Below are 21,719 nucleotides of genomic sequence, written 5' to 3'. Positions count from 1 at the left end.
ACACTGAGGAGGCCAAGTGACGAGTAGATGGAGTGAATGAGGAGGTGAGTGACCCAGTTTATTGTGTCTTGGTGGATGCAGTTTATTAGTGTCATGTACATCTGAAACACTTTACTTTCAAGTGTGATACCAGCCCACTGGAATGCTAAAAGCCGAGGGTGATTTGATGTGATCTCTGCTTTAGGGGGACTTTGGCTGCTGCAGTGAAAGAACTCTGGACTGGGTAGGAGTAGTAGCAGAGAGCTCTATTAGGAGACCGTTAAAATGTCCAGACATGGGAGAAGTGGCAGGGACATACATGGAAGCCAAATGTGGAACAAATGCTGAAGGTGGAATTTGCAGAATCTGAAGTATGAGACAGAAAATAAAGGAAGGAAAACGTCATAATTTTTACTGTACCAGGCAGATGAATAATGCTGCTCTTTAAAAAAAATTTTTTTTTTTTTACTTTACCAAAGGAAGGAAGGAGTTAGGGAGGTGGAGAAATTGCAAGTTTAAATTGACTGATGCTGAAGCTCCAATACTTTGGCCACCTGATGCGAAGAGCCGACTCATTGCAAAATACCCTGATACTGGGAAAGATTGAAGGCAGGAGGAGAAGGGGAGATGACAGAGGATGAGATGGTTAGATGGCATCACTGACTCAATGGACATGAGTTTGAGCAAACTTTGGGAGGTGGTGAAGGACAGGGAAGCCTGGTGTGCTGTAGTCCATGGGGTCACAAAGAGCTGGACATGATTCAGCGACTGAACTACAACAATGATGATTTGAGATAGACATCCTAGGCTTGACAGACTGTTGGATACTGGAGTCTGGATTTGTTGGGGAAGGCCAGATCCGGACATATAAGTCGGGAGTCCTTGGCATATAGGTGTTATTGATAGTCACAGAACAGAATGAGGTCCCAGAGAGTGAATGTAGAGAGGAAAGAGCTGATGACCATGTTGGAAAGCAAATGAGGAGCTGCAAAAGGAGGTGGAGAAGGAGAATTCAGTAGGGCAGGAGGAAAGATGGTGGAGAAGAAGCAGTCAGTGGGACAGGATGAAGCCACGGGGAAGAGGGAGTATACCCTGACCAGAGCTGTTTCTAGGTAAGGAAAGAGGAAAGCTGAGAAATCACCATTGATTGAATAACCTGGAAATCATTAGAGACCTTTTGAAGAGGGAATTAATTCAGAGGACTGGTGGGGACAAGAGCTTGACTGAATGAGTTCAGGAGAGAATGGGAGGAAAAACGGGGAGGAAGGGTAATAGACAACTCCAAGGAATTTTACCCTCAGGGAAAATAGAAGAATAAGAGAGAGATTGCTGAAAAGTGTTGTGAGATCAAGAGAAAATTTATTTAAAGATGAGAACTCTTACATCAGTTTATGTAGTGAAGGGACTGATGCAGAAGAGGATGAAATATGATAATAGTGGAGAGGGGAGAACAGCATTGGCCATCCCCTGAGGCGTGGACATCTGTTCACTCACTCGCAAACCTGGATCCCTGCTCACTTTCCCCCGCTGCCTGAGCTAGCCGCCTGGGCTGAGCACTGGGTCAAACTGGGGACTCTGACACCCTCAATGGAGGCGCTGCCGGTTCTGGAGCGGGTAGCAGGACATACCTCATCAAGACAGTCAGCACTTAGGTGGGGTGGCTGGGCTGCTGGCCGCTGACTGCGAGGGGTCGGTGGTAGGAACAGGTCAGGAATGAGTAACGATTGGGGCCAGAGCCAAGGGTCCCTACACCTGTGTCGACTGTCATTTTCTGCCTTCGGTGGAATGTTCTGCAAACAACTTCATGCTCCCCCGTGTCCTCCTCAACTAAGCCCACCTCGAGGTCCCCCCCACCACCACCAACTCTCCACCAAATCCGTCCTATTTAGAAATTCTGGAGCCTCCGATGGCTGTACCTTACGGCGAACTGTGCCTGTCTTCACGACGGCCCTGTGAAGCGAGTAGTATTGTCCCATTTTTCTGAGTTGGAAACTAAGGTTCACAGACGACTCAGATCCAGATCTGTCTGGTTCCCAAGTAGACTTTCTTTTCACTCAGCCAGCTGGAGGCGCAAAGGGCCAGGAAAGCGGAGGGTTAGGCTCCCAGACTAGGTGTCCAGCAGCCGAGACCCCGCCCAGACTCCGTCCAGGCCCCGCCCCACCGACGGGACCAAGGAGGGCTGTGTCTTAGAGCCCAAAGCTAGATGGGACCTGATGATTGGGTGGGGCGGAAGGATTGGGTAGGGCTTCCCACTGCCCGGGCGACCGCGACTTTTGGAGGGGGCGGGGCATCTGGCTCCGCCCCCCTACGCGGGCTCAAAGCGGATGGCAGCCGCGGGGGCGGGGTCAGAACTCGGGCGGCGGATCCCAGCGCGGCTCTTTGGAGCCCGCCGCGGAGCAGCGCCCCGGTGGGGCCCAGGAGGTACTTGGGACAGCGCGGGGCATCTCGGGCCGGACCAGGCGGGGGGCAGAGGCCTAATGGGGACCACAGAGGGGGCTGGGGGTCGTAGCCAGCTCTGCAGTTCCTCCGATGGGCCGTCGCCCCTACCCCCGCCCCCGCCTTCCTGCGGCGAAGCCGGCTGCGGCGGGGCTGATTGGCGCCTGCGCCGCTTCCTGCGCCTGGGACTCGGCCAGTGCTTGGGGCCCAGGCGGAGGCCCAGGGGGAAACTGAGTCACGTTGGGATGGTAGCAGTCCTGTGTGGGAGGCACCACCCTCACTGGGCTGCAGGATAAATCTTTTTCCTGACCGTGCTTTGGAGTCCCAGCCCCCACCGTTCCCTCCAGGGGCCTCGCCCCCGCCCAGAACCCAGCGCTCCCAGGGGTCCTGCCCTGGCTCTCAGTAGCTTCGACTGGGCTTGGAATGGCTAGGATTCGCTCCAGCCGCCTCCCTCCGCACCCCTCCCCCTCGCGGCCCAAGCCCCCGTGTTCTCTCCGAACAGTGTCAGTTTACACGCCTTATATAGTCCGAGCAGGCTCCAGCCGAGGCCTGCCTGTGGGGACCTGGGGGCGGGGGAGAGGAGTGCCGGCCCTGGACTGGCATTGCTGTCCAGACCAAGGCTCAAGACTGGCTGGGAAGGAAGTCATGCCAAAGTAGTCCTGCTGTCCACTCCTGGGTGAGAGGAACCTTATGAGTGGATGCGGGCTCCCTTCACCCCCCGCCCCAGTCCTTTGGGGAAGGGGGGTTGCCCCTGTCTTTCCAAAGTGAGTCTGCCAGCTAGCAGCCCAGCGCGACCTAACAGGGTGCCCGCCTACCCTCCCCCTGGGTGTGCTCAGCGTCTGCCAGTGCTTGCCTGGCGCTAGTCCAAGGCTGGTGTCCAGAGTAGGGCCTGCCTGTGCACCCACTGTGCATCACTCACTTTTTCTCTCCTCTCAGGAGCAGCACTATGGATTCCTTCAAGGTGGTGCTGGAGGGGCCAGCACCTTGGGGCTTCCGGCTGCAGGGGGGCAAGGACTTCAATGTACCCCTCTCCATCTCCCGGGTGAGCCTAGGTTGAGGGAAGGGTTCCTCTGGGGGTCTCTGGGTGCTCAGATCTCCAGTGGGCGGCAGGAGGAGTCTGAGCAGGAATGAGCCGACGTCACAGACCAGGAGGTGTCCAGGTCCAGAGCTGTGGGCATCTGCCACAAGGACTCCCAACTCGGTAGATACTGGGAAGGGAGCAGCCCTCAGACTTCCACAGCTCTACACTGCACCTTCTAGGCTCAGGAGTGTGCCCATTCTTCAGGAGGTGAACCTGCGGTCTCCAAGAAGTATCTATAAACTGCTTGAGGAGCAATGTTTGGTGCTAGGCCCCTGGGAGGGCACTCTGACTGCAGGAGCTCACTTCATCCTCATTGCCACCTAAGGAATAGCAACTACCACCCTGTTTATTCAGATGAGATAACTCAAGACTCATTGAAGGAACTCTTTCATCAGTTCCATGGCAAAGCAGGCATGGGGCTTCAAACACAGGGATGGCCTGCAGTTTTTGTGGGTGGATAAGGTGCTTCTGCTTCTCCCCAGCCCAGGTGAGGACTTTTATCCCATTCACTGGTTCCATTCAGGATGCAGTGGTGTTTGGGTATCTAGGGCTCTGACTTCAACTCCTGAGAGCCTGTCCTGGTGGGGGTGGAGCTGGAGGCTGGCTCCTCCCTGTGGCAGGGGGATTGCCTTATAAGCCCAAGAATGCAGCCCCATGCTGGGATAGTCAACTGGTGGCTGGAGTCTGCAGAACTAAAGAAGGCTGGCCTAGGCCTGGAACCCTGAACCCCATCAGTGGGCCCCTCAGCCGATCATCAGGCTGTGGCTACAACTGTGGGATCAGTTGTGGGACTCGGAGAACAAAGTGCCTGCCCTGAGAGGGTGAGGCCAGCCCTTGGGTTGGTGTCTCTTGACTGTAGTCTGGGGGTCAGGAGTGGGCGGGGATTTCTGTCCCCATATCCCCTTGACCAGAGAGGCACACCCAGGCTCCTGGTGGGCAGCTGTTGGCATGAAGCCCAGGGCAGGCTTAGCCTGGAGGGGTCTAGAGATCCCAGCTTGAGGGGGCCCCAAGGTAGAGTCTGTTGTAGTTGGGCTTGGTGGCCAGGACCTGCAAGCAGTCACTGTTCCAAGGGACCCTTCCACGGGGTTTCCTGGAAGCTGCTCTGCCAGCAAGGTAGCTAAGGGCACTGATCTCCCTACTACTTACACCCAGCCCATACATAATACTCAAGCCTTGCCATCTCTGGGAACTCATCCTATACTCCACTTCCTGAGAAAGTGCTGGTCAGTGTGGCTGGGAGCTTGGCTGACCTCTGAGCCTCAGTTTATTCATTGGTGGGGATGGGCAACAAAGCAGCCTAAGGGATGGACTTTCAGATGTGGCCTGTTGGGGGCACTCTGAGCTTGGGCTCTGTTGTCAGCAGCCCCAGCATGTGGGTGGGGCCACTGGCTGAGCCCAGCCCTGGAGTTGGACCTAGGCCCTGGTGGGTGGGAGTGAGGGTGGTCTTTTCGGAGCTGGGCTGGGCCCCCTCCCTCTCTCCTGACCCTAGCATGGAGGAGGAGAGGGAGGGGCTAGGGCTGGCTGGAGGCCCAGGCCTGGGAGATGAGGTAACGTCTGGGACTTGGGGGTTGGGCTGCTCAGTGGAGCCCTCAGGCTGACTCACCCCCTACTCCGTGTGGTGTCCAGCCCCCTGGCTTTTCCTCTCCTTGGTCCCTTGGGCCTCCTTGCTTTTCTCTCCAGACACATGCTGCCCCCCATCCCCAGGTCTCTTCTGCTTCTGTCTCCACCTCTGACTCCTCTGTCCCTCCTGTGTCCTCCTCATCCCAGAGAAGGAAGTAGTTGCCAGTTCCCCATCCCCTCTCTGGGAGCCAACAGCTCCAGCTCAACCGGAGACTCCCACCTCCGTGGGCTAGCCCACACTTCCCCGGAGCCAGCCATGTGGGTAGGGAGTGGCCAGACCAGGTTTCCCTTCTACTGACTCACTGTGACCTTGAGTAAGTCACTTCCCCTCAAGGGCATCACTCCCCCATGCCTATTATAAGGGGTTGGATTGAACTAGAGGTAAGATAGGGGATCCAAGCCCCAAAGCCAGCTTGAGGGTCAGAGAATCTTTCCATTCAGAGGGCTGACCTCTGAGCCCCAGCTCTCAATTCCCTGGAGGCTCAGATGGTAAAGAATCCTCCTGCAATGCAGGATACCTGGGTTTGATCTCTGGGTTGGGAAGACCCCCTGGAGAAGGAAATGACAACCCACTCCAATATTCTTGCCTGCAGAATTTCATGGACAGAGGAGCTACAGTCCATGGGTTAACAAGAGTCAGACACAACTGAGGGACTAACACTTTCACTTTACTTTTCGCAACAGAGGTGGCCTAATAGGGTGGAGCCTGAGCCTGCCTCTTGAGCTGCTAGCTAGGCAACTAGAAGCAAGTTACTTAACCTCTCTTTTTCCCATGTATAAAATAGGTATATTCCCAGACTCTCCTCCACAGGGTTTTTGGAGGATTCAGTATGTGGTAATACTAGGTACTCGATAAATGTAAACTGCTGTTAGTACTTAGCAAGTAAAGAAAGGGCCACCCAGCTATCTTGCCCTTCTAACTTCTGAAGCATGAGGTAGAGCCATCAAACCGAGCTTTCCCTTCTTGCCCTAGTGCCATCAGTCTCTGGGTCTGATCCCTCTGCCACCTCTCTGCAACCTCTTACCTCCTCTTCCTGCCTGAATTCCTTCTGAGCATCAGCTCACCTGAGGAGCCTTATGGGGTCACAGGCAGCCTGTACTCTGCAAACCTCCCCAACTTGTGAAGTGTGATTCTACCTCCCAGTACTTCCCCGCAAGCCGGCTCAAGGCCAAGCCCGTTGCCAGGTAGCCAGGCAGACCTGTGGGCTTAAACTTGTGAACAGCAGTGCTGGTTCTGCCTGTGTTGCTGCCGCTAGGCCAGAGGGCTGGGAGGGCCCAGTTGGGTTCTTCAGAGTCACCTGTATCAAGACCCTGAGAAATACCTGACCCTGGGCCGTAAAACTGGTGCTTCCTAACCTTGAGAACACTTCTTTCAGCACTTGAGGTCTTCATAAGTAATTGGATCTTCTCACGCCCTAGGCAGCCCATTCCACTCTGTTTTCGCCAAAGCCCACCACTTCGCAGAAGTCATCTTCATGGTTTCAGCTCACGCATATACCACAAGCACACATGCACGCTTCATGCCCACATGCACAGCCAGAGGGCAGGTCTGGTGGGTGGAATGGCCTGGGCAAGAGGCCAGCAGGGACCTCAAAAGCTTTGGTTGGAGCTGAGACACTTGTGTTTTAGCCAGAAGGTGGCTGCGTGTTGATGTCAGCAGCTTCTGAACCGTGAGGAGGGTCCCTGGAGGTGAATGAATGTGTAAGCAGCGTGTTTGAGGTGATGGTGAAGCTCAAGGGAGCCCCACCCCCTCCCAGATGGCTTCAGTATTCGACAGTAGTCCAGAAACACATTGAAGGAAGAGACCCCTGGGTTCTGCGAGTGGGGCAGCTGAGGAAGGGCAGGGTTGGCTGCTGTTTGCCTGAGTTTGGTCTGCAGTCGTGGCCCTCCATGACCCTCCATCTCTCCATAGCTCACCCCTGGAGGTAAAGCTGCACAGGCTGGCGTGGCCGTGGGTGACTGGGTGCTGAGTATTGATGGTGAGAACGCGGGGGGCCTCACACACATCGAAGCCCAGAACAAGATCCGTGCCTGCGGTGAGCGCCTTAGCCTCAGCCTCAGCAGGTAAGCCTGAGCTGAGCCGCCCTGGCAGGTGGGCGTGCCCTTGGGCGTGGTCCATTATCACCACTTCCCCTTCTCTTCTAGGGCTCAGCCTGCTCAGAGCAAACCGCAGAAGGTAGGGGATGGGCTTGGGATATGTGGGCAGCAGGCGGGGTGGGACTGGACATCGAGGCTCACCTGCCCTCCCTGGTGCAGCCTTGGTACTCTCCCATCCCTGGCCGGGAGTAGAGGGTGGACGCCAGAGCTGGGGAGTCTGGGAACTGGGAGTTGGGCCAGGGACTGCCGCACGGTCAGAGCACCATGCATGTCTGCCTGTCGGTCCGTCCGTCCATCCGTCTGTCTGCCTGCCTCCTTCCCTCTCTCCCGCCGGCCTGTGCTGCAAGCTGCACCAGCCCACCCGCCCTCGGACTGCGTGGGCTGAGATCATTGCTCCCAAATGGGCCCCTTGAAACCTGAGTCGCCCCCTCCCCGGAGCCTCAGGCCAGATGTGTGGGGGTAGGGCTGGAGCACCGCTGGCCCCTTCGTGCCAGGGGACGCCCCCCTCTGGCCAGAGCCCCCGCCTCCTCCCGCCCTGCCCGCCCTCCCCGCTCTGTCTCTGCCCAGGCCCTGGCCCCTGCCGCGGACCCCCCGCGGTACACCTTTGCACCCAGCGCCTCCCTCAACAAGACGGCCCGACCCTTCGGGGCGAACCCGCCCGCAGACAGCGCCCCGCAGCAGAATGGGTACGTCTGTCCTGCCCGTCCACGCCGTGTCTCCACCACCGCACGCCCGCCGGCTGCCCGCTGCTGCTCTGCCTGTGCTGCGCCCCAGCCTGGCCGGAACCGTGCGACAGCGACCCCTGGTGGCTGGGGCGGGTACTGCAGGCACAGGGCCCCACCGAGGGTGTGGCTCGTGCCGCCACCTCCTCGGTGGTAGCCTGGGGTTGGGATTTGATGTTGGCCGACTGAGCCCAGACACTCAGTGCAGCCTTCCCCCTGGCTATTCTGACCCCTTGCCATCTTTCTTCCTCCCCTTGTCTATCTCTTTGTACCTTTATCTGTCCATCTGTCTTATTTCCTTCACAGGTGCAGACCCCTGACAAGTCAGTGAGCCCCCTCTGCCTGTCCTCTCTTCCTTCCTTTTGGCACTCTGGGTGGTGGCCCCTCCCCACTCTGGCTGCCCTCCTTTCACCTTGGTTGCCCTCCTCCCCTCTCACTTCCCTACCCCACCCCTCACCCAGCAGGGCCCTGGCCTTGCCCTGCCCTCTTCCCCTCACTTTAGCCCACCTATATCAAGTCCGGGGAGGGGCCGCCCCTGCTGCCCACCCCAGCATGAGGTTCTGAGCCACACCCTCCCCACAGACAGCCGCTCCGACCGCTGGTGCCAGATGCCAGCAAGCAGCGGCTGATGGAGGACACGGAGGACTGGCGGCCGAGGCCTGGGACAGGCCAGTCCCGTTCCTTCCGCATCCTTGCCCACCTCACGGGCACCGAGTTCAGTAAGTGCCAGCCCAGGGAAGGGCGGACTCTGCTCCTGGTCCCCAGCCTGGACCCAGGCTTAGCTGGAGCCTGCTCCGGCACCCTCTACCAGGGCTCAGGGCTGGGGTGGCCTTCTGTCTGCTCTTGGTCAATGCCTGCCTCTGCCCTCTCAGTGCAAGACCCGGATGAGGAGCACCTGAAGAAATCAAGGTAACAGGTCAAGCTGCAGCCCCTCCTTCTCATCTCCGGCCTCTCCCATTCCAGCCCTGTCTGCTCCTGGCCATCCCTAGCCAGGTTCATCCGTTCTCCTTCCTTCCTCTGGTCCTCCCTCCCTGCCTCCCTTCCGTCTCTCCTTCCTTCCACTTCCTTCTCCTTCTCTCTCTACCCCTCAGGGAAAAGTATGTCCTGGAGCTGCAGAGCCCACGCTACACCCGCCTCCGGGACTGGCACCACCAGCGCTCTGCCCATGTGCTCAACGTGCAGTCGTAGCCTGGTCCTCACCAGCCGGCTGCCCTCTCTGCCTCTTTCTTGCTGTTCCTCCGCCCCAGGGCACCTCCCCTTGGCGCCTCCAGCTTCTGCCTGCCTCACCCATCCTTTTTCTGCCCCTGGACTGAGCCTCCTGCTGTCCTGGCCCCAGCTGCCCTCCTGGCACAGGGCCCGGCTCCATCTGACACCACTGCCTTTACTCTTTGCCCTGTGGTACTGCTGTCTGCCAGGTCTGTGCTGGCTTTTGGGGCATGAAAATAAACATTCTCAGCCCTGCTTTCTCTGCCTCTGTTCTCTTATCTTTGTGGACTTGGTTTGCATTTGGGGTCAGGGGTGTTAGATGGTTCAGATCCAGTGTGGGCCCTGCCAGTATGGGTCTCAGTGGGTGGGGGTACTCAGCAAAGGGCCCCCTGCCATCAGAAGGACCCTCGCGAGCGGCCCCAGAAGTGAGAGCCCTGCTTCACCTCCCAGCCCTGTGCGACAGACCAGCCAGCTGGAACCTGGCCAGGAGAAATTGCCCTACCCATCCCTGCCCTGGGGGGACCTGGAGTCCTCTGCTGTCATGCACCCAGGCATCTCTCATGGGGCCAGCAGGACCAAGTTTGGGGGGTGGGGCCATGCCAGGAGCCTCGGCCGTGCAGGGCCTTGAATGACAGATCTTACAGCCAGGTGCCCAGGACGGAAGCCCCAACCCCAGCCTCAGCTACACCCCAGGAACCCTGGCCTGGTGAGAGAGCGTGGGCTTGATGGGGAAGGGCGGGTAACCTCCAGAGGCATGGGGGTCGGGCCCCTCCAAGCTGCCCCAGGCTCTCCCCACTGTCCTGTGGTGTCCCTGGGCACCCCCATGGAGCCACTTTTCCTGGCCTTGGCAGGCCCTACCACCCCCAGTCCCACGAGCCGCCCACCCTGGGCTGTGGACCCTGCATTTGCTGAGCGCTATGCCCCGGACAAGACCAGCACGGTGCTGACCCGGCACACCCAGCCAGCCACACCCACGCCTATGCAGAACCGCACCTCCATCGTGCAGGCCGCCGCTGGAGGGGGCCATGGCGGGGGCGGGGGCAGCAACGGCAAGACTCCCGTGTGCCACCAGTGCCACAAGGTCATCCGGTGGGTGGCCCCGTTCCTTCCTACCCTGGTCTTTTCCTGAACTGGAACTCCAGCCCTTTCTGACCACTGCTCCTCCCATCTGTCTCCCTACTCATCTCAGCTGCCCCCTGCTCAGCCTCTCTTCAACATTTGGCCTGGCAAAATGGAGGGGTTGCCAACGACATAGCCAAGCTGCAGCCCTAGACTCGCTGCTCTCTGGGCCAGGAATGGCCTCCCTGCTCCCAGCCCCTCTGCCTTTCTCCTTCCTGCTCACTTGGTTTCTCTCTGCTAAGCCTCTCAAGTTCCTCCCTCTCTGCGCTGCTCCCCAGGGCCCAGCAGAGTCCCACAGCCCCCAGAATCGGATCTGTGTCAGGCCCCAGAACCTTCCTAGTTCTCATACGAGGCACTGCCCTGCTGTCAACTCCTGTCAGCTCTTAAGCTCTGGAAAGCACCCCCTCGTTCAGACATCCCCATTTATCTGGGATGGCCGGGTCCCTCTCCAGCATGGATGGAACAGGCCAGCGGAACAGAGTGGGCACCAGGCTCAGCTCAAGTACCCACTGGTCTTCAGGGCTCGCAGGTACTCCAGGCCTGCTGTCCCCCAGGACACCAACCCCTTGGGTTCAACTTATTAGGCTCAAGTCAGCAGTCTTCACCCAGTGTCACCTTCCTCCCTTTCCTGACACTACCCTTCTCCCTCACCTCCTGTCATCAAAACAGTGCAGCTTTTTAAAATATTTATTTGGGTGCCTCTGATCTTAGTTGCAGCACGTGGAACCTTAGTCGCAATGCACGTGCTCTCTAATTGTGGCACATGAGCTCAGTCGCCCGGAGGCATGTGGGATGTTAGTTCCTCAACTAGGGATTGAACCCGTGTCCCCTGTCTTGGGAGGCAAATTGTTAACCATTGCACCACCAGGGAAGTCCCACAATAGTCAGCTTTGTCTTGCTGTTTGATCTTAGGCAAGTCACCTTTCAAGCCTGTCTGTTCCCTCTTTGGAGAAGGCAGTGGCACTCCACTCCAGTACTCTTGCCTGGAAAATCCCATGGATGGAGGAGCCTGGTAGGCTGCAGTCCATGGGGTCACTACGAGTTGGACATAACTGAGCAACTTCACTTTCACTTTTCACTTTCATGCATTGGAGAAGAAAATGGCAACCCACTCCAGTGTTCTTGCCTGGAGAATTCCAGGGATGGGGGAGACTGGTGGGCTGCTGTCTATGGGGTCGCACAGAGTCGGACACGACTGAAGCGACTTAGCAGCAGCAGCAGCAGCTTCCCTGTTTGGAGATGAAGAGAATGAATGTTCCCTTCAAGGTTTCATAATGGGTGTGGGGTAAACCCTGTGGGGTGCTGGCCAGGAACCCCGACTTCATTTGCACCCACTCCCACTCATTGCCCTCTCTTTCGCCTGCAGGGGCCGCTACCTGGTGGCGCTGGGCCACGCGTACCACCCTGAGGAGTTTGTGTGCAGCCAGTGTGGGAAGGTTCTGGAAGAGGGTGGCTTCTTCGAGGAGAAGGGGGCCATCTTCTGCCCACCCTGCTACGATGTGCGCTATGCACCCAGTTGTGCCAAGTGCAAGAAGAAAATCACCGGCGTGAGTGGGGCTGGCAGCTGGCGGGGGTGCTGGGAGGGCAAGCCTGACTCTTCAGCGTTGAGGAGTGTTGAGCAGCTCCTGGGCTGGGGGGCTCTCCCTGCAGGACCCTGTTGGAACCTTACCAGCCTCATAATTGGGCTACTATATTGACCTTACTTTACATTAGCCAGGATTGTCTTTACAGGTGACTTAAATCCTAACTCTAAAGGGCTCAAGCAGGAGAGATTTGGCGCCAGTAGTCAGAAAGGCTGAGGGCTGCTAACTTCTGGCCCAGCTGAATGCAGATCCAGGTCGTCAGGAGTCTTGCACTTGCCTCTGGTTTCATCTGTGTTGGCTTTGTTCCCAGCTTGCATTTCCATAGAAAGCGGCAAGATGCTGCTACATCAGTGGCTCCAGGGTTGCATCTCCCAGGTTAGCACTGCAGAGAAAGAGAGCACCCCTGTGCCAGCTGATGCATCGAGTCCCAGTGCTGATGCTCGTTGGCCTGGCTTGCTTCACATGCCCATCTCTGAATCAAGCCCTGTGACTCTAGTTGGCCAGGCCTGGGTGACACCCACCTCTGGAACGGGATCTGGTGGCCTTGCCTGAATCACAGGACTGGTTCCTTGAAAATAAAACCAGGGTGACAGTACCCCAAGAGAGGAGGTAAGTGCTAGTCAGGCCAAAACAAGAGATGGCTACTATGTTAGGATTGCATTCAGCTTCAGTAATAGAGATTGAAACAGAAGGGGTAATGTTTACTTCAATTGCAAGAATGCCAGGGGTAGAAGAACAGCTCAGGGATGGCTTTAGGCTTTTCCTGTGTTTTAGTTCTGAAATCCTTAGCCTGTAGGCCTTTGTCCTCGAGTTTATTGTATCATGGTTGCCAGATGGCTGCTCAAGCCCCAGGCTCACATTCTTGTTGCACGTGGGAAGAAGAGGGAAGGAGCAGGAAGCTTCTTTTAATGAGGTTTTGCCTTTTGACTCGGGAAGAAAAACCAGGAACTTGCATCTTTATCTCAGTTGTTGGAATTGTTACTGTATGAGCACCTGGGCCAGTGAGGGCAGCTGGCAAATCCAGTATTTCAGCTACTGTTCTCTATAAGAGAGGAGGGCCAAAGGGGGTTGTGACTGGCTTTTGAGAGGCTAATGCAGTCTGCTGCCCTGAATGCGAATGCGTATGAAAAACACGATCTCTAAAGGTAGGCTTGACGGACACAGAACTATTGATTTGCAAAGGCAGAAGTTTAGGTTCAAAAACTTGTGATTCAAAACCCTATTCTTGGTAATTCCCTGGTGGTCCAGTGGCTGAGATTCTGCGCTCCCAATGCAGGGCAATTCCTGGGTCCAATTCCTGGTCAGGGAACTAGATCCCCTGTGCCACAACTAAGACCCCATGCAGCCAAAGAAATAATATATATATAAAAACGTATTCTTAAAAAAAAAAATCCTGTTCTTCCTACTGAGTCTAAATATGCAGCAGAGCCTGGCCTGGTCTCCTGCAGGGCAGCCTAGCTGCCACCTGGAGCTGGGTTTGGGACTTGGATCAGCACATGCTATGGGCTGAGAGTGATGCCCTATCTACCATCTCCCATTCATTGTGGACAGTGTGCCCCACATTGGGAATACCCTGTGATGAGACAGGCATGGTCCTGCCCCCAGGAACTCACACAGAGGAAGGGGACCCCAAGAGTGTCGAGGGTGAGCAGCCTAAGGAAAGAGGAACATAACAGGCAGGGTGACAGTTGAGGGGAGTTCAGCTGTGCCTGTGTGAAAACAAGCAGAGAAGTGCAGAGAGGGACAGAAAGTGCCCAAGGCTGCAGAGCATGACGGCCAAACCAGAGCAGCACCAGGCGCTGCGGTCTTCCAGCACTCACGCGTCTCCCTATTTTTGGATCCATGGGCAGAGCGTCCACATGTGGCCAGAGAGCTCTGTGCGTGTGTGTGTGCTAAGTCATTTCAGTCGTGTCTGACTCTGTGACCCTATGGGCTGTAGCCCACCAGGCTCCTCTGTCCATGGAGACTCTCCAGGCAAGAATACTGAAGTGGATGGCCACGCCCTCCTCCAGGGGATTTTCCCAACCCAGGGATCGAACCTGTGTCTCCTGCATCTCCTGCATTGGCCGGAGGGTTCTTTACTACTAGCACCACCTGGGAAGCCCAGAGAGCTCCGTAGTAATGGTCATATTAGTGATAATTGCCTTGACCACAAGTGACAGAAAAAATAATGACAGCTGTTTCTCATGTAAGGAAGTTGAGAAGTAGGCAGTTTGGGACATGTAGGCAGATCCAGGCCTCCTGTATCTTGTTTCTCTGACATCTAAGCATTGACTTACTAACCACTCATAGTCCAAGATACCTCTTGAGCTTCAGGCAAAATTTCCATGCTCCAATTGGCTTCCTGTTCAGTTGCTCAGTGGTGTCAAACTCTTTATGACCCCATGGACTACAGCACACCAGGTTTTCCTATCCTTCACTATCTCCCAGAGTTTGCTCAAATTCATGTCCATTGAGTTGGTGATACCATCCAACCATCTCATCCTCTATCGTCTGCTTCTCCTCCTGCCTTCAATCTTTCTGAGCATTGAGGTCTTTTCCAGTGAGTCAGCTCTTCATATCAGGTGGCCAGAGTATTGGAGCTTCAGCCTTAGCATCAGTCCTTCCAATGAATATTCAAGGTTGATTTCCTTTAGGATTGACTGGTTTGATCTCCTTGCTGTCCAAGGGACTCTCAAGAATCTTCTCCTAACTCTTACACCTGAACATGACTACTGGAAAACTATAGCTTTGATTATACAGACCTTTGTTGGGAAAGTCATGTCTCTGCTTTTTAATATGCTGTCTAGGTTCATCATAGCTTTTCTAAAAAGGAGCAAGCATCTGTCTTTTAATAAACACCTGGCTGCAGTCACTGTCCACAGTGATTCTGGAGCCAAGAAAATAAAGTCTGTCACTGTTTCCATTTTTTCCCAGTCTATTTGCCATGAAATGATGGGACCGCATGCCATGATCTTAGTTTTTTGAATGTTGAGTTTTAAGCCAGCTTTTTCACTTTCCTCTTTCTCCTTCATCAAGAGGCTCTTTAATTCCTCCTTGCTTTCTGCCGTTAAGGTGGTATCATCTGTATATCTAAGGCTGTTGATATTTCTCCCAGCAAGCTTGATTTCAGCTTGTGATTTATCCAGTCCGGTATTTTGCATCATGTACTCTGCATATAAGTTAAATAAGCAGGGTGACAATATACAACCTCATACTCCTTTCCCAATTTTGAGCCAGTCCATTGTTCCATGTATGGTTCTAATTGTTGCTTCTTGACCTGCATACAGATTTCTAAGCAGGCAGGTCAGGTGGTCTGGTATTCCCATCTCTTTAAGAATTTTCCACAGTTTGATGTGATTCACACAGTCAAAGGCTTTAGTCAATGAAGCAGAAGTAGATGTTTTTCTGGAATTTTCTTGCTTTTTCTATGATCCAACAGATGTTCGCAATTTGATCACTGGTTCCTCTATTTTTCTAAATCCACCTTGTATATCTGGAAGTTCTTGGTTCACATACTGTTGAAGCCCAGCTTGAAGGATTTTGAGCATTACCTTGCTAGCATGTGAAATGAGCACAATTATGTGGTAGTTTGAACATTCTTTGGCATTGCCCTTCTTTGAAATTGGAATGAAAACTGACCTTTTCCAGTCTTCTAGTCACTGCTGCATTTCCCAAATTTGCTGACATATTGAGTGCAGCACTTTAGTAGCATCATCTTTTAGGATTTGAAATAGCTCAGCTGGAATTCCATTACCTCCATTAGCTTTGTTCATAGTAATGCTTCCTAAGGGCTACTTGACTATACTCCAGGATGCCTGCCTCTAGGTAAGTGACCACACCATCATGGTTATCCGAGTCATTAAAACCTTTTTTGTACAGTTTGTATATTCTTGCCATCTCTTAATCTCTTCTGCTTCTGTTAGGTCCTTGCCATTTCTGTCCTTTATTGAGCCCATCTTCACATGAAATATTCCCTTGGTATCTCTTAATTTTCTTGAAGAGATTTCTAGTCTTTCTCATCTATTGTTTTCCTCTATTTCTTTGCATTATTCACTTAAGAAGGCATTCTTATCTCTTCCTGCTATTCTTTGGAACTCTACATTCAGTTGGGTATATTTTTCTCCTTTGCCTTCGCTTTGCTTCTTTTCTCAGCAAGAAATTGGAAAAGGAAGAAGGAGTGGAAGGTTCTTGGGAGCCATCTTTAGAAGATAAGTTCAGTTTAGTCGTGTCCAACTCTTTGTGACCCCATAGACTACAGCATGTCAGGGACCCATGTCCATCAAGTCAGTGATGCCATCCAACCATCTCATTCTCTGTCATCCCCTTCTCCTCCTGCCTTCAATCTTTCCCAGCATTAGGGTCTTTTCAAATGAGTCAGTTCTTCACATCAGGTGGCCAAAGTATCGGAGTTTCAGCTTCAGCATCAGTCCTTCCAGTGAATATTCAGGACTGGTTTCCTTTTGGATTGGGCTATGGGTGCCATCCAGCCCTTCTGCTTCCATCCCATAGCCCAGAACTCAGTGGGCTATGACATTACTAAGCTGCAAGGGAGGCTGGGAAATGTCACTTTGTACAGCTATGTGCCCAGCAAAAAGTGAGGATTCCATCAGTAGAGTAGAAGGGAAGAAAGGATATTATCACAGTTTTGTGTTGTGGGTCATTTTCTATGTGTGGGCACCCAGCTTCACAATTATACTATGAAGTCAGTTTGATTATTCTCATCTTACAGATGAGGACATTTTGTCCAAGATTACAGTCATTTCCCCACTAACCTAATGGATACCGTGTTGGACTGTTCTATCAGAATGGGCTGCAACCCAGGACCTTTCTTTTTTTATTTTCTTATTCATTTTTGGCTGCACCAGGTCTTCATTGCTATGCAGGCTTCTCTCTATCTGCAGCAAGCGGGGGCTACTCTCTAGTTGTGGTGTATGAGCTTCTCGTTGAGGTGGCTTCCCTTGTTGCGGAGCACAGGCTCACTAGTTGTGGCACACGGGCTCAGTTGGCCCATGGCATGTGGGATCTTCCCTGACCAGGAATTGAACCAGTGTCCCCTGCATTGGCAGACAGACTCTTAACCACTGGAGCACCAGGGAAGTACCCCCAGGACCTTTTTTAAGCTGGCATCTGGATTTGCTTCCCACAGATCAAGGCCCTAGCATTCTGTTCACTGACAGCCTCGCCTACATTACATCGCACTCTCGTCCTGCCCTGCCCCAGTTCTAGGTGGACAAAGTTAATGCCCAGGCTGCAGATACCGAGGCAAGGCTCACAGAGCCTGACTAGCTCCTGGGTCCTAGAGTATGCCCAGAATAAGGTGGCAAGCCCTGCTCCTGCCCCAGCCCAGTGGTTCCACATGTGGCCCAGGGGTACTCAGCTTCCCCTCTTGCAGGGGCTGCAAGGGGGCTGACAGACCACACCCTCTAGCAGGGTCGGTGGGGGGGATGGGCAGGAACCTAACTGTCCCACTTTACCATGGGCTTCAGGCTCCTAGAGCTCAGAGCATGGGGAAACACAGGACCATCTGGTTGATTCAGCAGACTTGGAGGGGAACTCTGGGGGATGGGGTGGACACATTAGAGGGGACGTGTCTTACTCTGAGGACCCTCTGGAAGACTGTTGTCAAGCCTTAGCAGTCACCACCAGCCCCCGTCACTCCGGTGCTGCAGTGACACAGGCAGCTGCATCTTGCCAGCGCAGTGCTTCCTTCCCGGCGGGCCTTTGCATGGGCTGTCCGCTGCTAGAAATACCCTTTAGCACTCTCTTTACCTCATTCCTTCTCAACTGGGATTCAAATAACACTTCCTCAGGGGCACTTTCCCTGATACCCACCCTCCCACCTGGCCAGGCTCCCCAGTGTTTGCTTACTGCCCTCCAGTCCTTTTGTCCCATCTCTTCTCCAGTGTGAAATTCATGGGCAGGGACCAGGGCTCTTTTGCTCATGTGTAATGCTGTACCTCATATATAAGAAGGGCTTCCCTGGTGGCTCAGTTGGTAAAGAGTCTACTTGCAATGCATGAGACCTGGGTTTGATCCCTGAGTCAGGAAGATCCCCTGGAGGAGGCCATGAAAACCCACTCCAGTATTCTTGCCTGGAGAATTCTATGGATAGAGGAGCCTGGCAGGCTGCAGTCCACGGGGTCGCAAAGAGTCAGACATGACTGAGCGACTTACATCCTAACATGTGTATAGAAGGTGGTCACTTAACACTTGAAGGAGTGAATGGAAGTGGCCTCTAAGCTGAACTTAATCATCAGTAGGAATTAGCTTGGACAAGGGTCAGGAGAGAATGCTGCAAGCAGAGGGAACAGCTTGTGTCACAAGGCAACACCCAGGGAGCGTGTGAGACAAGGTGGAATTGAGGGCAGGGTCCACGTCAGGGGTTCCGGAGCTGGGGACCGCTGAGGTCAGATGTGCCTCACTGTGCTTTCCCTGGGGGCAGGGGGAGACAACTCTAGGAGGGGAAAGGAACTGCTAGCCCTGGGTTAGGGTCATGGGACGGCAAGGGCAGACAGATGTAGGAAGCTTTGGGCATAAGGTGGATATGGAGAACTGGCTCAGAGACCTGCCTCCCTGTCCACATGCCCACTGGGTCCAGCTCCGGGCTCCCCATGCTCCTGCCGAGACCCTGTCCTGTTGGCCCACAGCCAAGTTCCTTCCCCCAGCGCTGATCTGGGACAGATCACTTTCTCTGGACCTTGCTAAAATGGGAGTGGCAGTAACTTCCTGGCCAGGCTGGTTGTGAGGTATATGTGAGAAATGACAGATTTGGGGGGGGACTGTGCCACACGCCTTGTGGGATTTTAGTTCCCCAACCACGGATTGAACCTGCACCTTCAGCAGTGAGCGGTGAATCCTAACAACTGGGCCACTAGGGAATTCCCTTGACAGTTTCTATAGTGGGCACGGACAAGCCAGCTGAGAGCTAGGTGCTCCGCATACTTATGTCTTGCTTTGTCCACACTGTTTCTTTCCTTATTATTTTTTCATAGTTTCTATTTAAAATGTATGTATTTATTTTTGGCGCTGCTGGGTCTTCACTGCTGCACGAGAGCCTTCTCCTGTTGCTATAAGCAGGGGCTCCTCTTCGTTGAGGTGCATGGGCCTCCCACTGTGTTGGCTTCTCTTGCTGCAGAGCATAGGCCCTGGGGCACAGTCTCAGTAGATGGTGGCATATGGGTCTGGCTACCTCTGCAGCGTGTGGAATTTTCCCTGACCAGGGATTGAACCTGTGGCTTCTGCATTGGCAGGTGGATTCTTACCACTGGACCACCAGGGAAGTCTTTTTTTCCCAACTTGTTTAGTTATCTATTTTTGGCCGCTCTGGGTCTTCGTTGCTGCGCGCGGGCTTTCTCTAGTTGCAGGGAGTGGGGGCTGCTCGCTAGCTGTGGTACGCAGGCTGCTGGCTGCGCTGCCTCTCCTGCGGTGGCCCACGGGCTCTAGGGCACGCAGGCTCCAGTGGCTGCAGCTTGAGGGCTCCGTAGTTGTGGCGCACAGCCTTGGTTGTCCCTCAGCCTATGGGATCTTCCTGGACCAGGGCTCGAACTCGTGTCCTCTGCATTGGCAGGCAGGCTCCTAACCAGACCACGAGAGAAGCCTCTGTTTCATTTTTAAAGTAATAGCCAATATTGAAAAATTGGATTTGACTTTAACACCTGGATTTCAACCTGAGCCTTGTAGGCATTCCTGAATGAAGCGGTCAGCACCCCCCCCTGCACACGGAACACGTGCTCTCCCATGACACAGTCCCCACCTTGCCCCACTGTGTATGCCACCTGGCCTTGGCAGGCACCGGGTCTGGTACCCCTGGCCTCAGATGTGGGACCATTCTTATGGCAACCCGGCAAAGCTGGGATCAGGTTCCCAGTTCAACAGTGAAGGAACCAAGTGTCATGAGGAGATAAAGCTGTTGGGTAAGCCACCCAGCTAAGATCTGGCTGAACCCACAATCTGACATCCCTTGGGGCTCCACACTGCCTTCTGCCTGCTCCAGGAGTGAGTGCTACTCACCTGGTTGGCCCCAGGGAGAGCTCAGCCCACCTGTGGCCTCTGCTCTGTCAGGCCTCCAGTAGAGCAGGTTAACTTAGCTCACAAGCACTCATGATGCCTACCCATGGGCCAGGCACTGTTGGGATATACCAGCTAACAGAAATGTTAATAGTTCATGGCCTCCGAGACCTCATACTAGATCGGGAAGAAGGCGGTGGAGAGCAGACAATAAGCAAGAGACACAAGAGGTAAATTACCTGGTAGTATGCTAGTATGGGGGGCTTCCCTAATGGTTCAGATGGTAAAGAATCCTCCTGCAATGCAGAGACCCAGGTTCTCATGGGTCAGGGAGATCCCCTGGAGAAGGGAATGTCAACCCACTCCAGTGTTCTTGCCTGGAGAACCCCATGGACAGAGGAGCCTGGCGGGCTACAGTCCATGGGGTCGCAAAGAGTCAGATACGACTGAGTGACTAGGCACGGCACAGCACAGTGGACGTCCCCAGGGATGCCTTGGGGTTGGAGAGAGAGAGTGGGAGCAGTGGGTGTGCAGATCAAACATTTATCTGGAAAGGAAGGGGCCCCAGCCAGTCTGCCTCTGTCCCGGGCTCTGAAGAGGAGGGTGCCAAGCTGCCAAGCGGCTGTTGCCCCCTCAGGAGGTCATGCACGCTCTGAAGACGACCTGGCACGTGCATTGCTTCACCTGCGCGGCCTGCAAGGCGCCCATTCGGAACAGGGCCTTCTACATGGAGGAGGGGGCCCCCTACTGCGAGCCAGGTATGGCTGGGCCGGCGGAGAGGGCGGGCTGCAGGCAGGGGGGAACCCAAGTCCCCCCGCCACTTGGCTTCTCTCTGCGTCTCCAGACTATGAGAAGATGTTTGGCACAAAATGCCGAGGCTGTGACTTCAAGATCGATGCCGGGGACCGCTTCCTGGAGGCGCTGGGCTTCAGCTGGCATGATACGTGCTTCGTGTGCGCGGTGAGTACCCCCTTTGGACCCAGGCCCTGTCCCCAGAGCCCTGTGTTCTTCACCCGCCTCCCTTCCACTCCTGCCTCTGGGATTCCTGAGAGGTTGGGAATGGCCCTCTGCTGCTATGCCTCGTAACTGCGCCTTGGCTGTTCCCAGATATGTCAGATCAACCTGGAAGGAAAGACTTTCTACTCCAAGAAGGACAAGCCCCTTTGCAAGAGCCACGCCTTCTCCCACGTGTGAGCCCCTCCCACCCACTGCTGCCCACCCCAGCCTACCCAGCTTGAGGGGTTTGCTGATTCTGGAACCATTGCTCCAGATTTCTGGGTAGGGCTAGCAAAAGTTGCCCTGACCCTGACTCCTGGCCCGAGCCTGGGGTCCCCCAGGCCCCACCCCCTTCACCTCCCCTACTCCCTCCACCACCTTCACACACTGGTGCTGGCCACACCGGCCCCTGCTCACGTCCAGTGCTACAATAAATCTGTCTCTAGCTGTGTGTGTGCCTCCCCCGTGCATCAAGAAAGGTGGGATCTGAGGCCTGTAGCAGGCTGGAGATTAAATTCTCCAGGGCTGACCATCCTGGTAGACCTGTGATGGGGACAAGGAGGATTCACGGTCAGCAGGAGGAGGCAAAGGGGAATCTCACATGCTGGGCCCAGGACCCACAGAAGTTGGAGGTGCCTGGTCTGGCTTGGCTTGGCAGTCAGAGAAGAGGAGTTGGAGGGGCATCCTCAGGGGTGTAACGTGGAAAATGGTACACCCAAGTGGGGGTCCAGAGGGGCTGCTGCCATCGTATGCTGCAGGCAAAGAAAGGGGGCTGGAGAAGGCAGCCCCCTAGTCCTGGAAGTGCCAGGATGAGGAGCTGGGACTGCTTCCTGAGGGCACGGTGGGGAGAGCCAGGCACAGAATGTTCAGATTTGTGTTGTAGAAAGAGCC

General features: G+C 54.8%; 1 protein-coding gene across 10 annotated transcripts; it reads left to right on the top strand.

The window, feature by feature from the left end:
- Positions 1–2,326: 2,326 nt before the first annotated feature.
- PDLIM7 (PDZ and LIM domain 7) lies at positions 2,327–21,279 on the top strand. 10 transcript variants are annotated; one of them, XM_027970027.2, is made up of 13 exons: positions 2,327–2,400; positions 3,352–3,457; positions 7,029–7,180; positions 7,262–7,292; positions 8,242–8,258; positions 8,518–8,654; positions 8,808–8,844; positions 9,786–9,847; positions 9,993–10,230; positions 11,627–11,807; positions 20,470–20,590; positions 20,677–20,792; positions 20,940–21,279. In XM_027970027.2, the coding sequence occupies exons 2-13, from the start codon at positions 3,362–3,364 to the stop codon at positions 21,024–21,026; spliced, it is 1,275 nt and encodes a 424-aa protein (XP_027825828.1). In that variant the 5' UTR covers positions 2,327–2,400; positions 3,352–3,361; the 3' UTR covers positions 21,027–21,279. The 10 variants fall into 10 exon arrangements, with proteins under 10 accessions (XP_027825828.1, XP_027825827.1, XP_060272342.1 ...); XM_027970026.2 differs by lacking the exon at positions 8,242–8,258 and adding an exon at positions 7,781–7,899; XM_060416359.1 differs by lacking the exon at positions 8,242–8,258 and adding an exon at positions 7,781–7,899 and having other exon boundaries at positions 9,777–9,847.
- The last annotated feature ends 440 nt before the right edge of the window (positions 21,280–21,719 follow it).

The sequence above is a fragment of the Ovis aries genome, chromosome 5 (assembly GCF_016772045.2).
Source record: "Ovis aries strain OAR_USU_Benz2616 breed Rambouillet chromosome 5, ARS-UI_Ramb_v3.0, whole genome shotgun sequence".
In the NCBI taxonomy this organism is placed as follows: Eukaryota; Metazoa; Chordata; class Mammalia; order Artiodactyla; family Bovidae; genus Ovis; species Ovis aries.
The sequence above is the reverse complement of the archived record's forward strand: the minus strand, read 5'-3'. Positions and strand labels throughout refer to the sequence as shown.

Bases quoted from the DNA above. Each gene is read 5' to 3' on its own strand.
- PDLIM7 (XM_060416357.1), top strand. From the start codon at position 3,362: ATGGATTCCTTCAAGGTGGTGCTGGAGGGGCCAGCACCTTGGGGCTTC. The intron at 8,845-9,776 runs GTAACAGGTCAA...CTTGAATGACAG, and splicing joins GAGCACCTGAAGAAATCAAG to ATCTTACAGCCAGGTGCCCA. The intron at 20,591-20,676 runs GTATGGCTGGGC...CTGCGTCTCCAG, and splicing joins GGCCCCCTACTGCGAGCCAG to ACTATGAGAAGATGTTTGGC.